This window comes from Propithecus coquereli, unplaced genomic scaffold, assembly GCF_000956105.1.
Source record: "Propithecus coquereli isolate 6110/MARCELLA unplaced genomic scaffold, Pcoq_1.0 Scaffold76, whole genome shotgun sequence".
Lineage (NCBI taxonomy): Eukaryota > Metazoa > Chordata > Mammalia > Primates > Indriidae > Propithecus > Propithecus coquereli.
This window is the reverse complement of record NW_012153729.1, coordinates 213,100-234,740: the sequence shown is the minus strand read 5'-3', so window position 1 is coordinate 234,740 and position 21,641 is coordinate 213,100. Positions and strand designations below refer to the sequence as shown.

At 35.6% G+C, this 21,641-nt stretch overlaps 1 protein-coding gene across 1 annotated transcript in view; it reads right to left on the bottom strand.

Moving 5' to 3' along the window:
• Positions 1-21,641, bottom strand: part of CEP112 (centrosomal protein 112kDa) — a 269,639-nt gene that overhangs the window by 230,011 nt on the left and 17,987 nt on the right. The window contains exons 2-3 of the mRNA XM_012662386.1: positions 19,324-19,431; positions 3,801-3,983 (exon numbers count right to left, since the gene is read on the bottom strand). Of these exons, the coding sequence (XP_012517840.1) occupies positions 3,801-3,983; positions 19,324-19,431 (291 nt within the window). The remainder of the gene's footprint in view (positions 1-3,800; positions 3,984-19,323; positions 19,432-21,641) is intronic.

The following is a 21,641-nucleotide window of genomic DNA, read 5'->3' as shown; positions in this document are numbered from 1 at the left end:
AATTCCACATTTTAGAATGAGTGATAGGTTCTGCTCTTAATGTGAATCAATATGGCAAAATCAAAATGATTTTTCCATTTATTATGCAAAAATTGTTCATATTAGACTTAAGATTCTCAGTTTGGAGAATCAAGTCATTTGGATGACAATGTTATGCAAGATCCCCTGTACTAAATTTAATATATTTTCAGATATTGCTGATATCCTTCTCCAAGGATGCTGTATTTAATTTGCATAATACTGATGGCAGTTCACAGTGGCTGCTGGTTATCCTAACTCCTTTTTTATTATTATTTTTTTTTATTTTAAAATATTAAGGGGGTACAAATGTTTTGTTACATGGATAGCTTTTATAATGCTTAAGTCAGTAAGTGTGCCCATCACTCAAACAGTATTCATTGTACCTGTTAGCTAGGTTTCTATATGTACTGCAACAGGTCACATAGCTGTCCTAAGATGGTGACACCACCTCTGAGGCGGATCACAAAGGTTCTATGTAACAATCTCTAGAGTATTCACACACACCACCCACTCTGGCAACAAACAAAAGATCAAGCAATCTCTAAATGGTTCAGAGTCCTAAAAGGACAAGTAAAGGATCAAGGAACTTATGTTCTATTTTTCTGCTAATTTAATAGGATGAACTGTAGAAATTCTTTCCTTATATTACAATTCAAAAGCAAAGCAAAAATTACATGTAAAACTTTCATATTGTAAGAAGCTTTCTAAGATTATAAATTTTCTTAATATTAAAAATGTGATTGAATCAATCAAATTATTCTGCAAAATAATTTCAATAAGAGCGACCTGGTAAATGAGAAATATTTGACAGTAAGGTTATGAATTTCTATATGTCTTGATTTCTACTGATCTGGATGCTTTTTCTTAAACATATTACTTTAGGTAGATACCAGACTGAACATCTTAAATGAGGGTGTTAAAATTTAACATTTTAGCATTTTAGCAAATATAAATATCATAACATAATATATCCTGCCATTGAAAATCAAAATATTTGATGAAAATATAATATACATATAAAATAATAAGCTAACTGCACCAAATAAAATGAACAAAGTGGTTAATTGTCCTTAGTTGCATTTCTATATCTTATCATTGCTCTATAAAACAGAAATTATTAGAATAACAACTAACCTTTAATAATTATAAAATATATTCACCAAAAGGGAGTTCCTAGTTGGTATGCTTCACCTTAAGGTAGGTAACTATGCTTTACAATAATAATTTTCTTATCAGCATACAATGCACTACATATTTGGAAGAAGCCAAAAAGAGAGTTTTAGGATATTGTCCTCATTTAAGAATCTGATGGAAGAGAAGCAGCAAACAAAGCCACAGTATCCAGAATAGATATTTCACTGGTCCTCTTTGGTTAAGCATTTCAAATATTCCTTTCTACAAAATGGCCTCCATTGCTAAACTGGAATAGCCAAACATTAACTAAAAATCAAATCTCTCTGGAACTAAAAAAATATTATACCATCTAATATTTAAGATTTGTATTTTTTCTGCATTAAACTATAACACAATGATTTGAAAAAGATCTTCTATGTTGAAAATCATATGCCTACTTTGTTTTTTTTTGAAATTTATAAATGGAATTCAGAACTTAAAAGGTATTATACACTAGATTATTTAGACCATAATCATGAAAAGATATATTTTGAAAATTTAGGACTTACCTGAAGGAAACTTTGAATTAATATCCTCAATAAATAACCAAAGATAAATATAAATTATGAGCATTTTAGTACACATGAGATTTTTAAAAATGTAACTTATTGATAAAAGTTTTTTAGAACTGTATTCTCTAAAAAAACTACATACAACATATGCAAAATTATTTTGCTTTTGACCAAGAATGCATTTAGCCTAAGTTTCCATTGCTGACTGGCATTCCCATGATAGCAATTCCAATTAGTAAAACGTTCCAAGAAAGACACAAAATATGAGAAATATAATGCTAAACTACTGCATCTGAAGAGGTCAGAGTTCTCACACTTACTATTTCAATAAGAAAAAATTCAATTAATAACCTAAGTACACTATCCCTATGGCTTTATTTCACATAATAGTTCTAAAATTTCCCTTTTGTTATGATTGGATGAACCGCACCCTATATGGCAGATTCGACATATGCAAAATCACAAAGGTTTCCTCTAAATTTGGCCTCCACTTGTGTCAGCTTCCCACAACAGCACCAAAATAGTAGGAAGTTATATAAATTAATGCATTTTATTATATCCATCATTCAATTTTACTATACAAACAAACCCTACACTGACTCAGAACCCATATATCCCTTACCATGGGAAAACAGTGGTAAGGTCTAACATCATGTTTGAAGGAGAATATAAGGTTGAAAATATTCTTAATAAATTGTATGGCTAAAAATAAAAAGATCAGCATATATTTTATAAAGGTTTTAATGAGGTTGGTGGCAAAAGTATAATACACATTGATATAACAGGAACCACCTCATTATTCTGGTACTATGGCCACTACAATGACTACCTTTTTAGTTAGCAAACCACCATAAAACAAATTGAAAATAATTTTCCCATAAATGTATATTATTGACAAAAAACACCTGTGTTGAGTATATTCATATTATATCAGTTGTTCTCCTGAAATAGAAGACAACTCAAGGTCAAATGAAAAATAACCAATAACTCCTATTCTTTGCCTTACCGCCTCCCGCTTTCCACTAAAAAAATTAACATCTTATTTAAATTGCAGTATTTTTATTTTTAGATAGTTAAAAAATTGTTTAAACACACAGTACAACAGAAGGTTTATTTCATTGCTTGGAAATTATATTATTTTGGAAGGAAGGATATGTAGAAGAAGCAGCTTACGTGTGGTATGGTTAGTATGGTTAGATTTCAATGGGAAAGAGGTATTGAGACCTAGTGTATGATATGGTTTTATGAGAAAAGAATATTATCTTTTTATTTTTTATCAGTTGCTCTTAAATTTTTCTTTAATAAAATTTCACAGCACTCTCCTCAAGAGGATACACTAAAGGCCCTTGATTATATATACCCTAAAGAATGTATTGTAACACAAAGATACACACCCATTAAGATTTTTTTATCTGAAATTTATAAAGATAATTTTCCATGCTGACAGTGCACATTTCATCCACAAGTTTGAGGAGTCAAATGCTACCACAGCTGGGGGTTATTCTGCCAAATGGCTTCCAACAGGGACTACAGAGATGGATGCTAGGAGGCATGTGTGTGTGCAAGAAAAAGCAACAGACCTGATGGGAAATAGTTCTTCTCTGGAGTCATTTTATCAATTACCATCTGAGTGATCTAATCAAATATAGAGTCTAATGAAAAAAGCAACACTGGGAAGGAAAAGCAAATGTTAAAACAGCTGCTTGATTACCTACAGAGATTAAAACAGAAAGCAAGGAGTGAGGCTGATATATTTCTTAGGGATTTGCTAAGGCTGAGGGGAGGGGTAAGGGGCAGATACCTTAAAAAAAATCCGTCATGAAAGGAACTGAGACAAGATTATAAAAAAGGGGCCAAGTTATAGCGCGCCATGGGATTTTTAATCTGGCTACCTGTGGTTTCTGTAGTTAAAGCCTTATTCATCTCCCAAACAGGGGGGTGGGGTGAGAAAAACAAACAAAAAAAAATCACATTTATATGTCAGTTTTGCAAATGATCAAACAGCGTGCATCAACAAGAATAATAAGAAAACACTAAACGCTGATGACTTTTTAAAAATAGATACCCATTTTATCAAATATTATTGATAATTACCTGTGCATCTCGTTTCTTGAACTCCTGAATTTGATTTTCGTGCTCCATATTGGCAGCGCGAAGCTGTTTTTCCAGGTTTTCAATTTCCCGTTCATGGTCTCGGACTAGGCTATCCTTCTCTGCGTTATGCTGCTGTAATAGGTGCGTCTTCTCCTGTTCATGCTCCAGCTTCAGCTCTACTATCTGATTGGACAATGAGGAGGACAGTTCATCAACAGAACATCCTTGTCGTCATGACAACTCATGTACAGCTTAATTTTTCTCTAATTTGTCCAAGTTGAAAATTTTATTTTTGCGTCATTATTACCTCACTGTTGAAATACACTTATTTGAGGGGGGTGGTTATCTAAACTTCCTAATATTCAAAATAGTTGGGCATATTCAGTAAATCCTTCTGCAATCTGTTGACACAAATGTCTGAACATTTAAAAAAATTATGTTGAATGCTAGGTATTTCCTCCCCAAGAATTAGGGTATTACTGATCAGCAATGGTTGTAAATGGTTAATAGTCAGTACGCTTTGCTTTTTGCTTAAATATATACACGTAAAAAGCAGCACTTAAATCGGTGAGTTTTCTTTATGATTTTCAAATAAAAGATCAGAGCCAAATATGCATCTGGATTATTGTATATACAGTTGTCTTTTCAAAAATAAAATGATAAATTTCAAAGCTCTATTATCTTGTTGTCAGCTACGGTATACCAACATAAACAGATGTTATGTGTTCCAGAAGGGCACCTGCTGTGCTGCAAGCTTGCGCCATGATTTCATAAAGAGCATTCTATTCTCAGGATCCTTTCCCAGTCCACTCCACACTGGAGACTGTGACCTTGGCCAGTCTTAGCCTCTCCCTGCTAGACTGAATGGCAGCCGGAGACCAAGGGCCTGGTTGCCGCAGCTTTGATACTAATCCTCCCAGACTGTGCACAATGGCACCCTACCTGGCCTGCAAACTATAGCCAGCCAGGCTGTCTTTGAAGCAGGTGATGAATAGGGGACTGCAGGAAGCCAGCTTCCCCAGTGAACTCCAGGCCACACAGCTGCTAAGAACAGTCACTTGGATTTTTCTTCAGTTTTGGTGGATTTCAGGGGGAAAAACTGCTGTTATCTAGAATATGTTGTGTTATTTTCGGCGTGAGAATCCATCTTCAAAAAAGCTAACAGTAGGAGCCTGCTTCAAATCGATCTTGTTTCGTGCAATGAATCACCAGACTATCTTATCTTAAAGCTATAGCATTCATTTCTCCAGGCCTGCACACTGCACTAAATTTCAGAAGCTATTTTCTTTTTAAATTTGCAATTCTCACCCCCTAACTGCAAAACAAGAATTAAAACGCAAATTAAATTTGCTTTAAAACACAGATGTCAAATGTTTTCTTATTGTGCTTTTTCATGGAGAGTTGGAAAACCAGTAAGAAATTTCTAACCACCCATACATATATTATGCTATTTAGAAGAAAGAAAAGTTTAAAAATGCTCTCCTAATATATACTACACCAAGTAGTATAGAAAAGTATTGTAGTATTGATTATTTAAAATGAATGTATATATTTAACTACAATGTTAAACCTAACGAAAGAATTTAAAACTTTATTGCTATTATGGCATTTTTTTTAGGAAGCCAAGTGAATGAACTATTAAGTGGAATATTTTTAGTTCTGACACATTATCATTTCTACTCAGTGTTATATTATCAAGAATCATTATATAAAATTATAAATTTTAATCAAAATCATTTAGTATGTAACACACTGAAAGGAGGTAGGAGGTAGATCTACTGAGATCTTGAAAGCCTCAGAAAAACTGGGAGAAGGAGTGTGACTTAAAGTTGATAGAAAGCAAGATAGTTTACAATATTCTAGGGAAAAGTAACCAAGTGATCTACAACTGGGACAGAAGAATTACAGAATTTTCTCCCAAGAAAAGACATATGATTAGAATCAGCCGTGAGATCATTCGTAATGATGCTGCCTCACTCTAAGCTTTAGTAATAATGCACTTCCATAGTAACTTTCTAAACTGAGTCATTTTCAGTATTCTTATAGACTGAGCAATGACCATGCCATGTTCAAATTTCAGTTTATTCACTTTTAAAAATCAGGAAAAAAAATGAAATAGTGATAATAGAATTTCAAGCCTAAAGATAGATGTTCAGAAATCATTAGTTTGTTATTTTGCCAGGGCGTGTTGCTAAGTGATGGACAAATCTCAAGGTTGTGAAAGCCTTTTAAAGTGAAATAGGCTCGTTTTCTCAGTCCACACTGCTTGGCTAACTTCTAGACATTATAATCCCTTTCTTTTGGTCTATGACTAAGTTTCCTCACTGTCAGCAACTTCTGGCAAGGGTATCTTCTCCAGATAAATGGTGAAGTCCAGAGGAAAAACTCTAACGTTCTGGGAACATCTTGATGATGGTATTCATAACCACAAAGGCCATTATCAAAGTGGATCTCTGTTAAAATTCAAAGTTTAACTGGTCTCTAGCTCCTTCCATACAAATAAATGTTAGAAGAGTCTTTTGGACTTGTCCAGTTGGTCCTTTAATTGTGGGCACATCTCAAAGGTAAACATGAAGTAGCATATCTTCTTTACATTAGACTACTAGACACTTTTGGTTGACTGGCAATAATGTCTAATGGAGTTAATGGTGACCAGGGGGAAGTTAATTATGGAAAATATACAAGATATAAAAGCAGATAGCATCCACAAGGATGGATATTAAGTGGTCAATCAGCCTCTAAGTCAAGAGGGAGTCCAGACCCATGATATATGCTACAATGGGAAATAGGATGTGCCATCACCAAGGTCCCCGCTTAATTAAGGCAGGCTAAAGGGTTCCCTGTATTACAGGAGGGAAAGTTTTAAGTTCCCTAACTCAAAAGCATTAATCTGTGGGCCAGATGACAATCTTGGGTATATGCCCACTCTAAACATATTAAAGCAGATTGGCATGTCTTCCAAGGACAATGGAAGTGATTAGCCCTCATAGGCAAGCATCTGGTAGCATCTGATATTCCCTTGAGATGCTGGGCTTGATGGCTTGGTGGTTGGGGTTTGGATGAGACAACAGTTTTATGCTTAGGAACTGGGTTGACCTGCATGAAATTGCCATTTCTGTAGCTCTAAACAGGAAATGAATAAGGGTCTTGCTCTATTCACTATGCTACTCCCCAACACACTCTGAACCTGAAATTCAAGAGTAAAGTTTTGAAGTTCTGAATTCCTGAAAGGATAGCCCTCCATCACAGACTAAATCATTTGAACTGAAATTTCATGTAATTACCCAAGGGCAGAAGCACATACCGGGCCCTGAGAAAGACTAAGATAGAGCAACTACATATCCAAGTCCCTGTGGGTCTTGGAATAGATATTTTAAGTTCTGGTAACTGTTTTACAATGAAATTAGTGCTAGAAAATATGGCCTGAAAACCTTTTAATAATCATATAAAGAAACACATAAAGGAGATGGAAAACGTCATTACTTCTCAATATACAATGCATAGAAGACTAACATCCCAATAATACACCTCAGTGTCAGAAACTCCAATGCCAGACCAATAGAAGTGATACAATGCACCACAACACATTGAAAAGGAGGAATTATAGTTCACAATACTAACTAAATCCCACAGTGCTAGGATTACAGGTGTGAGCCACCGTGCCCAGCCAGCAAGACATCTTGACTGCCAGTCTATCCTTGCTGCCCATTGCAGCAGTTGCTTCCACCTTCCATCTAACCTGAGTGTCTCACGTGGTAGCTGCCATTTTGGTACCCTATCTTCCTGTTGAAAGTAGGCAGCTCAGTTCCACAGCAGCATCTCTCACGGGCAGCCCTGGAATACAGAGGAAGCCACCATGAAGCTGCTACAGGGAATTGGTGCCCCCACCACACCAGGGTACCCCCAGCACTCTAGTGAAGGCAGTATCATCTAGGCCCTCCCATAGGGCCTAAAGTAGGTCTAAAGTAACAAAACCACTCTCATATGTTTATTTTCCTGATACTTGTGACTCTTCCTCAATACTATGTCAAGGCAGTTCCAGCATGACTGGAACAATAGCGAAGCAGTAGAAAAGACCACTACCTAGTAAAATCGCAAACTATTGTAAACATGCTACATTTTTTAAAAAGAGAGATAAAGGACATTCAAACATTGCAAACTCTATCAAAAATTATATTGATCATCAGACTAATAGTTCAAGGGATACTTTGCTTTAAAGTGTTGGCCATTAATAGACAGGGATTTATTTATATATCGGGCTTGCCAGGTAACAATTCCACATCATCCCACATCCTACTCAAGAGCTCTCTGTGGAAAACTTTTGCTTCTTGGTTGTGAAATTTAGTACTAATTTTATACAGTTCATTAGACTCATGGCTTTAAGACCCACACTGAGAAACAGGAACATCAGGCCCTGGTAATTTCCATTTAATGAGAATATGGACTTAACATTATTAAATCAAGTCTCTGAGCAATTTACATTTGCAAAATAGCACACCTAAAATATTGAAAGAAGCTCCTAAATTCTCTAAAGCTCCAGAAATTTAGCTCCAGTAGGACACAGCCTACGGTAAAGTTAGCACAGTGTCACTAGACTGATTTTATATTCTTACTAAAAGATGTTGAAATCTTTTTTATTAATTGCAGTTATACAATGCAAAATGTGACATTAGACATTCCATTACGTGAAAAATAAAGAGCTCCTTAAAGATAAACTTAAGGATGTGCAATCTTCTCTGAGTCTTTGGAGTTAGAGGAAAATTACATTTTGGCATAAGAAGTACCACAATATGATCTTTCTGAACAACATCTTATAGAAATAGGCACAAAAACAGTAAAAAGCAGGCGGTGTGTCAAGAACAGGAATAGAATGTGTCATCTGTGGGTGGCCATGTGGCTCCAATATTAAGTACTTGCTACAACAAAAAGATCCATCCATGAAATCTGTCAATCAACAGTTCAGTTTAGCCATGCAAGTTCTCTTTATTTAAAAGTTTAATTACTGTGATAATTGCTGTTAGAGATGGTACAAGGGCCTGCCAGTACACACTGATTCTTCATTCCCTTTCCTCTCCAGTCAACCATTAATGGCCAGGACAACTGTTTACTGAAGCTCCAAAGGCTCATGATACATCAAGAACTAAAGGATGGAAACACAAGTTTCTAGGAAGCTGGTAAACGAAGCCTGTGCTGGAAGCACAGACTGTCTTCTGCGGGCACCTTTCCCACTTAATACCTCAAAATACTTACACAGCACCTGCAGGTGATGAGTGGCAACTACCCTGAGATTTTAACACTTTTTGAAAAATTAGCTATTACTTTCTGTGTTTTTATCTGCCAGATCTCAGTTGAAACTCAGGAAGGATTCAAATAGTTAAATGCTTCAAGAGGTTTTTTTCTTTCATGGTTTAATGATGGTCAACTCCAGTTACACAAACTGAGAAAATTAATTAAGAATCCGCCCTTATCAGTGGAGTTCAAAATTTTTGGAAAAAACATGTCTTAACTGTGTATTTTACCTTATGTCTGTTTCTCTAAAACACATTCAGTTCTTGATGAAATCTGCCTTTGTCTTAATCTATTATAGTATATCTCTGCTGTTGAAATATAAAAATCACCTGAGTTTGCCAGTTAGCATGGGATTTAGGAGGGCAAAAGGTCAACCAGGTTATAAACTCCTCTGACCTATAGGGCTATGTCCTTACTTTCTTTTTACTTTCTGTACCTTGCCCACCACAATGCTTCATACTTATTCATCATTTTGACTGGACATTGTGGCATTCAGGAACAACCAAAAATAGAAATAGGCAGAAAAGAGCTACTTCATCTTCCTCCTCATCAAATTGGCTTGTCCACCTGCATGGTCTCTGCCTTTCATGTGGCTGGAAGGGATGGCTGGCCTTGCTGCTATCTAAGAAGAGTCCTTTCATCTGTGCACTGGATTCCATCCCCTCTTGCCAAATTAAGCCTATTGCTCTCACAATTATCCTATCAGTCTGCATCATCAATATTTCCTTCTCCATTGGATCATTCTCATCAACAAAAACATTTTTACTGTATCTCATTTAAAAAAAAACTTTGCCTTGACCCCACATACCCCTCTAGTTACCAACCACTTCTCTGTTCCCCTTTCTTTCAAAAACTCCCCCCAGAAAGTTGTTCACATCCCCTTCTCTCTCCATCCATATCATTCAGGCTTTTGTTCCCACATTCTACTGAAACTGGTCTGGTCAAGGTGGCTAAAGACCTTCTTGCCAAACCCAATGGTCAGTTCTCAGTCCCCATCTAAGTTCCCCTCTTGGCAACATCTGAAACAAATGGTTACTCATTTCCTCCTTCCTGAAACACTTACTGCACATGGCTTAAGGGAAATCACCCCTTCTAAGTTTTTCCTTTACCTCACTGGCTGCTCCTTAGTCTCTTTTGCTGCTTCCTTCACCTCTTCCCCAACTCTAATTGTTGGTGTGCCCCTGGACTCAGTCCTGAAACTTCCTGTCTTTTCTCTCTACTCATGTCTCAGTGTCTATTCCCACCATTCACCAGATTGCTCACCTAGAAAACGTCTAAGTCACGTTTGAGTTCCCTCTTTGCCTCACATTCCATTTCACATAGATTGACAAGTCCACCCGGCAAAATCTGACCCAAATATCTTAAATCTGACCACTTGCCATGACGCTCACCACTCGCTCGTCCCAGCCTACGCTTGCCAGCCTACTGCAATCGTCTCCTAACTGGCTTCCCTGCTGCCTCTCCTGCCCTTGCCACATTCAGTGCTCCACAGCAGGTACACTGATCTCTTTAAAACGCAAACCAGATCTTGCTCAAATGCCCCAGTGGCTTCCCACCATGGTCCACAGGACTTGATGTAATCCGCCCTCTCCTTAGCCTCGGCTTCTACCATTCTCTCCCCAGCTTGCTCCATTCCAGCCACACACCAACCATCTCACAGCTGTTACACCTGCTCTTCCCTCTGCCTGGAATGCTCTTTCCTTACCTCAAGTTTTTTTATAGTTTCTTCCTTCATTTCATTCAGGTCTTAATTTGAATATCACTTTGGTAGAGTCCTCCACTAACAACCTTACCTACGATAACACATTATATAAAATAACTACATATATAAAGTAGCCCGTTCACTCACGAACACCTTAGCCTGCTTTATTTTCCTTCATCGCAATTATCATTACCTCACATTAACTTACATCATATTTTGAGAGAAGGCTTGTGTGTGTGTGTGCGTGAATGTGTAGTAGCAGTGCTGGCGGTGCTTCTTTCCTCTCTCACAAGGGTAAAGACTCTATTTTGTTCATTGTCCTATCCTAAGCACCTAGAACAGTGTTTGGCACAAAGTAATTGCTCAATAAACATGTGCTAAATAATGAATGATTGAGAAGGCATTATTTCAATTTTATATTTTTCATGTATTTAGAGAAGGAATATGAGTTAGTCATATCATCATCTAGGAAAAATCTTTAAATAGAGTATCTCTAAAACGAAACATGAACACTTCATACCATAGTTACTGAGAAGAACTGCCTTCACCTTTGCCCTCTTAATTTCCACTCTAGGTAAAGTGGGATAAAATTTCTAAATAAAAGGTATAATCTGTTTTAACTTACATGAGAAAAATTTCAGGACAAAAAAAAAAAAGAAGAAGAAGAAAAGAAAAAGGAAGAGGAGGCCCTGCTTCAATTGCCTTTCACTAAATATCAACGCCCATTCTATGAGTCCAGGCTCTGAACCCTCGGCCTGGACCAAGAGCCCAGGCTCCGTAGCTTCATTGCCTTGGTCTCTGATTCTAGCAGCCCAAGGACTAGGAATCTGGTACTTTGCCTATTGCCTGCAGGACCAATTTGTGACCTGGAGTATAGCTGCATTCCTTAAATTAGGGGGTTATCGGAATAAATAATTTGAAAGACTGGAAGCATCATTAGATCAAAGCTTGCATTTGTCTTGATCACCACTGAGGAGCAAAGTAGTTGACACATATGTAGTTGGCGCTCAAAATTATTTATTACAAATTGGAAGAAGGAAGGCCAAACAAAAAAGACTTTTAAAAAGAGTATGATAAGCTGAGCAAGAGGAATAAGGCAAAGAGAATAAAAGCAGTATACTGGATGTACAATAAATTCATATTTAGAAATCAATAAAACATATAAAAATCTATCACAAATTCATGGTCATTAACTTCATCTGGAACATCAATACTGAAGAGAAATTTTACCTGGCTTTCTGGTCAGATCAGTCTTACTATCACCAAAATGATTTCAAACAATTCCCACTTGCATCAGCTCTCCCATCCATGTGATTCTCCCAGTGTCAGCAAATGATCCTGCCTCCTACCTCACAAAGAAAAACCTCCAGTAATAAGAACATCCTCGCCTGTCGACCACAGATCTAGTCACTTCTGTGCATCTGTCCTCTTCTCTAGTTACAGCAAAAGCCTGCCCTCCCTCTCCAAGGCCAACACCTCCACCCAGTGACACGGCTCTTGGCCACACATCTCCATCCTCTTGGAAACCTGTGCTAGTGAGTGTCTTCCCTGTTTCCTCTATTTCTTACTTTCTACTGTTTCCTTTTCCAGTGCAGATTAAATAGTCTCATTTAAAAGAAGCTTATGCTTTTAGGTTACATTTCTTAGATAATTAAAGACTAGTATATTTACAAAGGGAAGGATTGAGAATCACATGTTATCTGATTTTTAAATATCCCAACAGACCTTAATTTAAAATTTCCCACTTGCTTATCTTGCATAATTTGTTTTGTCTTTGCTACTGTCTTTGCTACCAAAATAGTTTGTTTCAAATAACGGTAGCTTGTAAGAGGTTGGCCCTTCAGCATTTTTGGTAACCATTGACAAGAAGCATTTATTCTTTCTGGAGAATTTGATCACTTGTCGATCTGCTGAACTACACTTTTCTCTTTAAAGGCTTTGCAGTGAAAAAAGAAGATACAAAATATAAGATTAAAGGATGACATAATGGGATTGCCAAACAAATCCCCATAGTTCAGGAAATCCTAGCATGCCTGCTTGTTTGTTTCCAATTTGAGGTTGTTTGTTTCCAACTTGAATGAGGTTTGTGAAAAGACAATTAGAATTGTCTTTTTGTTCCAATGGGTTATACAGGAAAGAAACAGGAAATCTTGATGAAAGCTCAGGCTTTACAGGATATTTGTGTGAGTATTTATCCCATGTGTTTGATGTTTTTCTTTCCACATCTGCACATGTTATGCCTGCATTTTGGCTAAGATATTTTAAAATACTACATTGCCATTTTCACTTCATTACCGTTCCTGGCACGATGCTTTCTATAAGGGAGGGGCTTAAAAATGAAAACTGAAGAAGGAAACTGAGGCTCAGAAGGCACAAGTCATTCATTTCCTCTGAATGTCAGTCAATTCCCTCATTATAAAAATGTGAGGATTAGACCAATACGTGCTTTTAAAACTTTTCCACCAAACTCCCAGCAGCAGTGAAAATGAATAGTACCCCCTGGGGGATCTGAGGGCATAGCCTGAAGCAGCCTCTGCAAACTAGAAGTTTCTTTGAAATGTCCTATTTTATCTTAAAAATTCATGAGGACTTTGCATCTCACAAAACAGGAAAGTCTATGTTTGTTTTAATATGAATGTTACCTCAATAGTAAAACTACTTTGCTTCCCCACAACATAATCAAGTGAATCCACCACTCCAGGAAACAGGTAGGTAGCCTCATACATTCCTGGCGCTTGCTCACTCCCTCAGTTTGAGAAGCAAAGGCCTGGGTGATCAGCATCCAAATCCCTTCCTGGTGGGAGAAGTTATAATTATAGCATTTACAATTTTACCTTTTAGAGAAAAAGCAAGACAAAATAATAGAAAAGGTTTCACATTTGTATTTGAATGGCAACTGAGGAAGTAGGCAAAAGCCCTGGTATAAGGAAATCCAGCTAGACAGGTACGTAAGTAAATGAGTCAGCGGTGGAACCAGAGAAGTTGGTCTATCAAGAGAGGGGGTGAACATGTAATCAGGCAAATGAACAGAATGTCACAGAATCTTGGATTTGGAAGAGACCTTAAGCAGTAGGGCAGCCCTCAACAGATACTTCAACATGCTTGTGTCAGGAAACTTACTTTCTCACAAGACAAACCATTGCACACTTGAAGTGTTCTTTAGAAAAGAACTACCTTGAAATAACTCAAAATATTCCTCACAGTACCATCTACACACAGGTTCAATTACTGCCCCCTGGAACTCCATCGGTGTGCGTTTAGAGTGGAGGTAAAGAGCATGGCTCAGGTTTAGGTTCTGATTCTACCATCTGTTAACTGCATGGGACCCGGGCCAGTTACATAACTAGATGTGCTTCCATTTCTACAACCAGAAGATAAAGATATTAAACAATGGCAGCCGCCTCACAAGATCACTGTGAGGATGGGGAGTGGCTGAATACATGTAAAGCATGGAGAGCAGTGTTTGGCCCAGAGGAGGGCCTAGCAACTGGGGGCTCTTAGGATTCTTACCACACAGACCAAGCCTGATACTTCCTGTAGCACTGAATTTACAAATAAAGAGATCCACAATTCTCCTTAGACTTCTCTTCTCTTCTGGCAACATATCCTTATTCCTTTAAATATTCCCTCTGACATAGTTCCAGACCTTTCTATATTCTAGAAACTCCCCTTTGTTGGAGTTTGTGTCCTGCTTAAAATGCAGTTACCAAAATTGACTTACTCCTTCTGTGACCTGATACATAAACAATAGACAGGGACCATGTCGACAAGCTCTCCTATCCTACTGTCCCAGGCACAGTACTCCCCTTATCTCTGTGTCTTTCTGTCTTCCTCACTCCCCACTCTCATACTTTAGTGACTGATTTTCCAAACCAAAGCATGACATTTTATATTCAACCCAATAAATATAATCTTCTTAATTCCAGCCTGTTTAAAGCTTCAGAAAACTAATTTCCTTATCCTACATATTAACTACTCCTCAGAATTCTAAGCATCAGGTAACGTCAAACTTTTTTTTTATCCCTTATCATCATCCACTGACTGACAGACGCTTAGAAATCTCACTTCAGGTTGACACTAATCATTCAGGGATGGCCCTCTGAACTATCACTTACCCACATAAAGATACCAATATCCAAACCATATTTCCACATTTTGCCTTCATGAAGGACCTTGTCAGATGGCTCAATAAAGGCCAGATATATTACATCTACTCCTCTTTCCTTATCTACCAGCCTGGCTACACTGTTCAAAGAAGGAAATGAGCTTAGTTTAATCAGCTTCATTTTTAGCATACTCATGCTGGCTTGTAGAGACCGCTACCATATGCCTGTCGTTTGTCATAAGAGACTTCCACAGGAAAAATGTTAACAATTTGGAGTGGTGAAATATTGTTAGAGTTAATAGAATACTCTACTGAAAAAAGGTTAACTAAAACAAATTTGTGTATTATCACATCTGTAAATATTCTCCTAAAATATACCAGCTCATATTCCTGCCTTCATCTCTCCTTAGTGAGGTACTGCCTGGGATCTTCATTCTCAGCATCGATTCTAATGAACAGTCCTGTAGATATAGGAAGAATGAAAATGGGTGAAATCTGCACCAATCTAAGATAACTTTGTGTGTGTTTTTAAATTCCTGTTATAACCTACAGTTGGATTATCTATCTCTTTTTCATGAAAAAAAAAACAGAAAAATTGATGTAACAGTGTATGGCTTCCATTAATAGTATCAACTCTTTAAAGAATTCATCAATATTCCTTATTGCATAAAACATTTTTGATCAAGACAATACAAAGACAAAAGATTGGTAGATTTTTAAATCTATCATTCTGAGAAAAGCCTTTGAAACTTAACACACTTCCAAACAAATTTATGTGAATATATTTTTACACTGAGAAGTGATCCTGTCATAATGTGGATAATAGGGGTACAGAAAAAGAGTTCACCATAACTCCATCATCTAAAAAATTATGAACATCATTGTTTTTATATTTCTGTCTGATTTTTGAGGTTAAGGATAATTGGGCCGGAGGGTATAAGTGTTTTTTATGACTCTTGGTAGATATTGCCAAAATCCTCTCCAAAAAGGGTACGTTAATTTGCGCAATGCTACTAGCATATTAATTATTTATCTACCTCTGCTTCCCTCTTGGCCCCTTACTCCTTAATCCAAGGCTCTACGTCTTGGTGTTAATATAATTTCTACACCTAGTTTGTAAAACCAGTTTCCTAAGCAACCTCCTTTAGATTACATGCATTTCAGTAGAAATACATATATACATTTAAGTTGATGTGTCAAAATGATTTTCAATTGCCATCACATACTAATCAGAAATTAGCTACTTCATCTTACATTATATAATTTTTAAAAAATAATGTGATAAATTAACTCCATTGCACTGGCTTTTGGAGTTAGAAAGTTGAAGTTATCCACATTTGGGTACCTTTGAAAATAATCTACTAATACTCTATCTTCCATGTCTTTTCTTCTCTTTTAGGCTTTTCAACTATTGGTTATTGTTATGCTGTACATAAATTGTTTAAATTTATTTTGTATTTCATTAAGGCAAACATATAATCCACTTAAAATGCTACAGAATATAAATGTTCCATAATATTTATTCCATTCTATTGTTTCTTAGTATTCATAACATTAATGTTTTAATTATCTAAGTAATACATGATACATGTTCATTCTGAAATTTCAAATAAAAAAGTTTATTTATAGCATACAATCAAAGTCTCAATTCATCATAACCCTAACCCATAATTCCATGCCAACTCCATATACATATAAAATCATACAGAATTTTTTTACTGAATTTACATATCTAAGATACAGACATATATGTTTTAATTTTACATAAATGGGATCATTATACACAAAGTGTTCTAACATGTGTATTCCCTTAACAATATGTCTTAGAAACTTACATACTTTGGAACTTACAGATTTATATCAATCTTTTTAATAAGTACATAGTTTTCCATAGTATAGATTTAGCATAATTTATTTAATCATTCACTTTATTTATGCTTTTTCATTACTCCAAATAATCCTCTACAAACATATGTGAATGTGTATCTTTTGGCACATATGTAAATATTTCTATAGGATAGGTTCCAAAAAATAAATTGTTTGGATTGAAGATAATATGAATTAAAATTTTAAAACAACAGAACATATATATTCTACATATATATATTCTATGTATATTCTACAAGTATATATATTTTTGGTTTAACTTGCTTATCTTTTTCTAGTTTCCTAAGGTAGAAGCTTATTAAATCATTGATTTGAGAACTTTCTCCTTTCCTAATATAAGCACACAATGCTACAAATTTCCCCCAAATGACTGCTTTTTCTACATTCCATGAGTTTTGATGTTATGTTTTTATTTTCATTCAGTTCAAATATTTTGTTATTTCTTTGTGGCACGTAACCTTCATACTCACTATATAATAAAGTAATTTTAAAGTACTACCAAGCAAGAATTATAAAAAGTGAATATCTTTTACGCATATAGTTGTTTTATTACTATTAAAAACCTTTTAATCAAAGTGTTTAAATCTTTCTCAAGGTATCAGAGAAACATCATATAGACAGATAGCTTGGAAAAGGGAAAAGAATACCAGATGAATCAGAAATTGAACTCTCCTTAAGACTTTAAACTATTTCGTTTATGACCTTGAGCAAGTAATTTCACCACCTAGGATTAATAATATAGAGTCATATAAGCCAAAAGTCGTTTAAAAAATAAAACACATACATGTACAACCAACTAAAGGTGATGTCTTCGTTGATGATTAAATTAAGGACATTGAAATTCCTACCTTCTAATATACAGACAACAGACATCTATTCATCAAAACTCAACTCAACAATGAATGTACTTCTATTATGAACTCAATCATAGAAACACAATGCAACAGAAGTTGAATAAATATAATGGAAAGTTCTTGCTGTCTTGTAAACTGTATGCCTTTCTGTATAAAAATAGCTCTATGTGATACATTCTCATACAAGAGCTAAGTGTACAAAATAATCAGATGATAAATGCTATAATTTTAGGAAAAGAAAAAATTGGCATGGGCTAAAAAGGTCACGTAACATTTGATGGAAGTGCTGCAACAAGAGGTAAGTCTTAAGGATGGGCATGATTTGCCGAGATGGAATACAGCAGGACAGTTCAGATAATGAAAACAAAGAACCAATTTGCCAACTTTTTTCTTTATAACCATTTTCCCTTACTCCATCCCTATGAAAGCAACTTACATAAGTATTTCTAGAAACATTTTAAGATTAAAACAACAACAAAACCACATTCCTACGGACACATGTCGGATCAGACTTCCTTCTCACTAAATTCAAGTGGGTCACTAATTGTTATCAATTGGGGGAAGAAATAAAATTCAGTAATCACAAGGGATTAATGAATTTTTGATTTAGTACCTGCTTAATAGGGGATTAAAATGTGATAATAAAAAAATTATTCAGGTTTCAGGATTTATGAGGTTTAACTATTGTCTTCAGAAAAATTTTTCGTAACCTGAGTGACTAAACTATTATAATAAATGTTTTCCTAAATGTGAAGGAAACAAGGCAAGCAAATTAGACAAAGTAAAAATTAATAGCCACCTTAAATATTCTGGGAATAAACAGGAATATATTTCTTTCAAAGAAGAAAAATAAACCCTTTCTTATTACTAAGTAAGAGGCAGAGCACTGAGGGCAAAATCTAAACTCATTATGTCCCAGTCCTAACCTATCTACCCCCTCATCTCCTACAGCTGGAACCTTTCTCCCTATATTCCAGGTAACCAAGTCTTCACCATCATATTTGTTCCTTAAACACTCCCAGCTTGCTCTCTTCTTGGGGTCTTTGAACTTGCTATTCCCTCAGACTGGAATACTGTTCCTCCAGGGTCTCACAGATGGCTCCTTCCTAGTTTTTAGGACTCTGAGGACAAATGTCAGGACTTCCCTGACCACCTACCCAAAGTTGGTAATCCCCTTCCCACCCTCAAAGGGCAAAGTCTATAAATGCTATCTCTTTCCTTCTTCATAAATCACTCTTCAAAATTACTTCAAATGAAATTTTTGCACTGACTGCCCACAAAAACATAAGCTCCATGAGAGAAGGAACCTTGTTCTCTCCATCACTGTTCTCCCCAGTGTCCATAACAGTACCTGGCACACAGTAGGTATTCAACGCTATTTCTTGAACAAATGAATAAGTCAAACTGTGCTCTGATAGGAAAAGAAGAACTCAAGAATCACAATAAATGTTTCAATTAAACATTCAGATTAACAAACTATCAAAACAGACTTCAGTGAAGTGTTCGAATTCTCCATTTCTGGATTTTATTGAAACAAATATGACTTTAAATATTTCAAATATATTGAGAGTGACATTTCCTAGTAATATTTTCACTATGCAGATATTTTGTGATATAGAGATATTTAAAAGATGGATTATATATGTATTCAAAAATTAAATGGCAGCATCAAAATGAAAGACCAACCTGCTGTTCGTATCGCTGTTTGACATCCTCCAGTTGCCATAAAAACTCCTTTGATTGTTTCTCACGAAGGGACTTAGATCTAGTTAGATCTGCTTCTACTTTTTCCATCTACAAAATTTAAAAGTCAAATATTAAATGTGTAAACAAAAAATTGTGTTCCATGTTTTTGTAATTTGTCCATTCATTAAAAATGACAGATTTTAAACACCTCACCAACAATAAGGATGAATTTAAAGATGATAAAATAATGAAACATACATCAATTATTTTAATACATTTTAATAATTTAAGGACAAAAATTAAAATTGGTATATAATTGACTAAATTCTAATATTATACTATCAATGTAGTAGAAATTTAGCCATAATTTTGGACATTCAAATATTTATTCAATAAGATTTTATTAAGCTCTTGGTATGTGCTAAATGAGAGAAAATTTTCTAGATCCTATCTCTGATAAGAGACTTATATCTAAAATATATAAAGAATTGTTACAGCCGAATTATAAATGGGCAATTAAACTCAATTTTAAAATGGGGAAATGATCTGAATAGACATTTCTCCAAAAAAGATATACAAATGTCCAAGAAGCATATGAAAAGACGGTCAGCATCATCACCATTAGGCAACTGCAAATTAAAACAAGAATGACATACTACTTCAAGCCCTCTAGAATAGCTATAATCAAAAAGATAGATAATAACAGATATTGGTGAAGATGCAGAAAAATCAGAATCTTCAATATCTCTGGTGGGACTATAAAATAGTGTAGACACCCTGGAAGACATTCTGGCAATTCCTCAATAGGTTAAACACAGAGTTCCATATAACCCAGGAATTCCACTCCTAGGTATGAAATGAAAACATACATACATACAAAAACTTTATGCAAATGTTCATAGTAGCATTGTTCATAACAGCCAAAAATAGGAAACTATCCAAATGTCCATCAGTTGATGAAAGGGTAAACGAAATGTGGTATATTCATACAATGGAATATTAGCCATAGAAAGGAATGAAGTACTAATACGTGTTACAACATAGGTGAACCTTGAAAGCATTACGCTGTCACCAAAGACCACATATTGTATGGTTCCATTTATATTAAATTTCCAGAATAGGCAAATCCACAGATACAGAAAATAGATTAGTGGTTGTCCAGGGTGAGATGAGGATCAGGGAGGGTGACTGCTAAAGGGTAGGACATTTCTTTTGGGGGAGATGAAAATTTTTGAAAATTGACTGTGGTGATGTTTGCACAACTTTGTGAATACATTAAAAAACACTGAATTGTATACTTACAAGTGAATCATCAGTATATGAATTTTATCTCAGCTAAGCTATTATTTAAAAAAAGGTAAAAACCAAAGACTTCACCAACCTCTATGAGGCCTCATATAATCCAACCCCGGTGAATTCTCTTAGCTCATCTCTACTACTCTATTCCACTACCACCATCACTCCAGCCCACATGCCTCCTTACTGGGATTTCAACATGCCAGAAACGCTCTCACCTAAGGATCTAGAAGCATCTACCCAATATTCACAAGGCTTCCTTCTCAAAGTCTTGAGGTTTTAACTGTCATCTTTGTACTGAGGCCTCCCAGACCGTGATTATTTTAAATTTTAAATTGCAGTCTCCACGTTCCCAAGTCCACCTAGTCTCCCCTTCCCTGCTTTGCTGCTCTTCTCTTACATAGGACATAGCACCTTCAGGTTCTCTATATAAATTACATCTTCATTGCACTGTTTTTAATGTCTGTCTTCTCCATTATAACATAACCGTGTGTGAACTGATGTGTCAGTGAAATGGTATCAATCATTTATCATGGTGCCTGGTACATATGGGGACTCAATAAATACCAATCAAATGATATGTAACCTAAACATTTGTACCCCTGTAATATTCTGAAAAAAAAAAAAAAGGCACAGTGTACTCAACTTGGCTCAAAACTTGCTGAATGTACAATTTTCAACATTTAGTGCCAAATTTTTTAAAACACATATAAATTAAATAAAATATTGTTGGATCTAACTTTTTCTATCACTTTGTGCTCTTATCAGGTACTCTTTTATATGTGCCAGGAAAGAGATATTCTCAAAATCAATAATGAAAATACTTTCCATGTCAATAACATGAAAATGACACCTTTTATTCAAAGTAGTACAGTAATTCATTTGTCTTTCTACCCCTGTACATTTGGGTATAATTTAGGAAAGTATTTTTATCAGAGGAAATTTTCAGTTAATGTGATAATCATTCTATCACAGGCTACTTTAAATCAGTTATTATTCTGTCTCACTGGTATATTGAGCTA